General features: G+C 43.2%; 1 protein-coding gene across 1 annotated transcript in view; it reads right to left on the bottom strand.

The window, feature by feature from the left end:
- LUC7L (LUC7 like) overlaps positions 1–3172 on the bottom strand; it is a 33027-nt gene that overhangs the window by 22846 nt on the left and 7009 nt on the right. Inside the window, exon 3 of the mRNA XM_023513857.1 lies at positions 2680–2778. Within this exon, the coding sequence (XP_023369625.1) occupies positions 2680–2778 (99 nt within the window). The remainder of the gene's footprint in view (positions 1–2679; positions 2779–3172) is intronic.

A 3172-nucleotide genomic window follows, 5' to 3' on the forward strand; every position in this document is an offset into this window, starting at 1 on the left:
AAATGATTATCATTTCAGGCTCAGCACCTGTAGCACGGTTACAGTGCTGGCCACATACATCGAGGCTGGTGGGTTTGAGCCCAGCCCAGGCCAGCTAAACAACCAATGACAACTGCAACAAGAAAATAGCCAAGCATGGTTGGCACCTATGGCTCAAAGGAGTAGGACGCAAACCCCTCACGCCAGAGGTGGTGGGTTCAAACCCAGCCCCAGCCAAAAAAGAAGGAAAAAAAAAGATAAAAAAGAAAAGAGCCGAGCATTGTGGTGGGCACCTATAGTCCCAGATACTTGGGAGGCTAAGGCAAGAGAATCACTGAAGCCCAAGAGTTTGAGGTTGCCGTGAGCTGTGATGCCACAGCACTCTACCAAAGGCAACACAGTGAGATTCTGTCTCAAAAAAGAAAAAAAGAAATGATTATCACTTCGAACTAATTAACATACCCATTACATCATACAGTTACTGCTTTATTTTTAAAGAGACAGAGTCGTACTCTGTAGCCTAGCCTGGACTGTCATGGCTCAATCATGGTTCACTGCAACCTTGTAACCAAATGCACTCAAGCCATCCTCCTACCTCCTCCTTCCTGAGCAGGAGGAACTATAGGCACTTGCCACCACACAAGACTAACTCTTCTTTTTAGAGATGAGGTCTCACTACGTTGCCCAGGCTGGTCTTAAACTCCTGCCCTAAAAGGGATCCTCCACCTCACCCTCTGAAAGTGCTGGCATGGTAAGTACGAGCCAAAGCACCCAGCCTAACCTTTTTTTGATGGTGAGGAAACTTAAGCAAATCTTAAGCAAATTTCAAGAACATAATATGCGATTATTAACTATAGTCCCCATGATGATATGTACATTCCATCTCTAGAACTTTATCTTATAACTGAAAGTGTGTATCCCTTGACTAACATCTCTCCCTTTCTCCCATCTTTTTGTGTATGGGAGTTTTTGATGTGCTAATATTTTAGGTTTTTACATAGACAAATGTATGAATCATTCTTTTATGGCTTCTAGGCTTTGCAACACTTCAAAATGGCAAAACAAATTCTAATTCACTCTAATTCTAATTCGCTCAGCACCTGTAGCACAGTGGTTATGGCGCCAGCCACATAAACTGAAGGTGGCAGGTTCAAACCCAAACTGCGCCAACTAAACAACAATTGCAACAAAAAATAGGCGTTTTGGCAGGCGCCTATAGTCCCAGCTACTTGGAAGACTTAGGCAAAAGAATGGCTTATAAAAAAAAAATTCACTCTAGGGGAGATCCAACTTAGCATTTTTCAAACTGGGTAATGCAGTTTTCAACATTATTTTATGACATCCTACTACTACACACTGATCAAATACACACCCTTCCTAACAGTGCATTACATTACTACATATATTTCAGTCTTCTTCTGTAGTCTCAATCCCTTCAATTAAATTATTACTTTTCTAGCATTAATCAAGGCATTTAAAAAATAAACTGAGTCTGGGCTCATGCCTGTAATTCTAGCACTCTGGGAGCAAGTTAGACTGCCTGAGGTCAGAAGTTCAAGACCAGCATAAACAAGAACAAGATACTGACTCTAAAAAAAGCCAGGGGCTCGGTGCTCAGAGCTCAGCGCTCAGAGCTCAGCGCTTAAGGCACCAGCCACATACAGTAGGACTGGCAGGTTCAAACCTGCCCAGGCCTACTAAACAACAATAGCAACAACGATAAAAAATAGCCAGGCACTGTGGCGGGCACCTATAGTCCAGGCTACTTGGGAGGCTAAGGCAAGAGAATCGCTTAAGCCCAAGAGTTCTATATTGCTATGAGTTGTGACACCACAGAACTCTACCAAAGGTGACAAAGTGAAACTGTCTTATAAAATTAAAAATAGGCGGCTCGGCGCCTGTGGCTCAAGTGGCTAAGGCATCAGCCACATACACCTAAGGTGGCGGGTTCAAATCCCCAGCCCGGGCCCACCAAACAATGACGGCTGTAACCAAAAAATAGCTGGGCAGTGTGGTGGGCACCTGTGGTCCCAGCTACTCGGGAGGCTGAGGCAGGAGACTCACTTGAGCCCAGGAGTTGGAGGTTGCTGTGAGCTGTGATGCCACAGCACTACCCAGGGGGACAGCTGGAGGCTCCTGTCTCAAAAAAAAAAAAACTTGAAACCAAGAATAAACATTATCCAAGGAATCATAAAAATACATAATAAAAATATTTTTAAAAACAAGAAAATAGACTCAAAGCCTATGGCTCAAGTGGCTAAGGCACCAACCACATACACCTGAGCTGGCAGGTTTGAATCCAGCCCAGTCCCGCCTAACAACCACAGCTGCAACCAAAATAGCCGGGCATTGTGATGGGTGCCTATAGTCCCAGCTACTTGGGAGGCTGAGGCAGGAGAAATCGCTTGAGCCCAGGAGGAGGTGGTTGCTATGAGCTGGGATGCCACAGCACTCTTCTCAGGGTGAGAGATTGAGAAGCTGTCTCAAAAAAAAAAAACAAGGAAATAATACATACAACATAGGGATAGTGATAGGGTGATAGATACACAGGTATAAAACAGCATTGGCCATGTTCTAGCTCTCAGCTAGAGTGTTATGTTATTTTGTTATGTTGCTTCGAAACATATATGTTACATTAATCTTGATAATTCAATATTGATTCTTTTCAGTAAGAAGGAATCAATACCAAAGAAAACTTACATCCAATTCAAAAAAAAGGTCTCTTTCTTTACTTGCAATCTCATAATCTGCTCGGAGGGCCAAGTCGTGGATTTTGGTACATTCTCCTAAATCCATGCGCTGTGGGAAAGAAAAAAAAATTTACACATGAATCCCTACCCACTGTAGAAAGCATATGACACAACTTAGTATATCAACTGTCACCAAATAAACAATACACAGTAGAACCTCTATAAATTGACCACCCAAGGGACTATAATAAACTGGTCAACATACAGAGGTGGCCAACATAAAGAAATAGGCCGACTGTACTGATACATACTAATAGCATATGTCCAATCTATGAAAATTAAGTGAACTTAAGGAAGAAGTCAGTGTAGGGAAGTGGTCAACTATGAAGGTTGTACTATATTTCTTTTTTGTTTAGAGATGAGATCTTGGCTCGGCGCCTATAGCTCAACCGGCTAAGGCGCCAGCCACGTACACCTAAGGTGGCGGGTTCGAATCCCCAGCC

Source organism: Otolemur garnettii, unplaced genomic scaffold, assembly GCF_000181295.1.
Source record: "Otolemur garnettii isolate 467f Iridium unplaced genomic scaffold, OtoGar3 scaffold00044, whole genome shotgun sequence".
In the NCBI taxonomy this organism is placed as follows: Eukaryota; Metazoa; Chordata; class Mammalia; order Primates; family Galagidae; genus Otolemur; species Otolemur garnettii.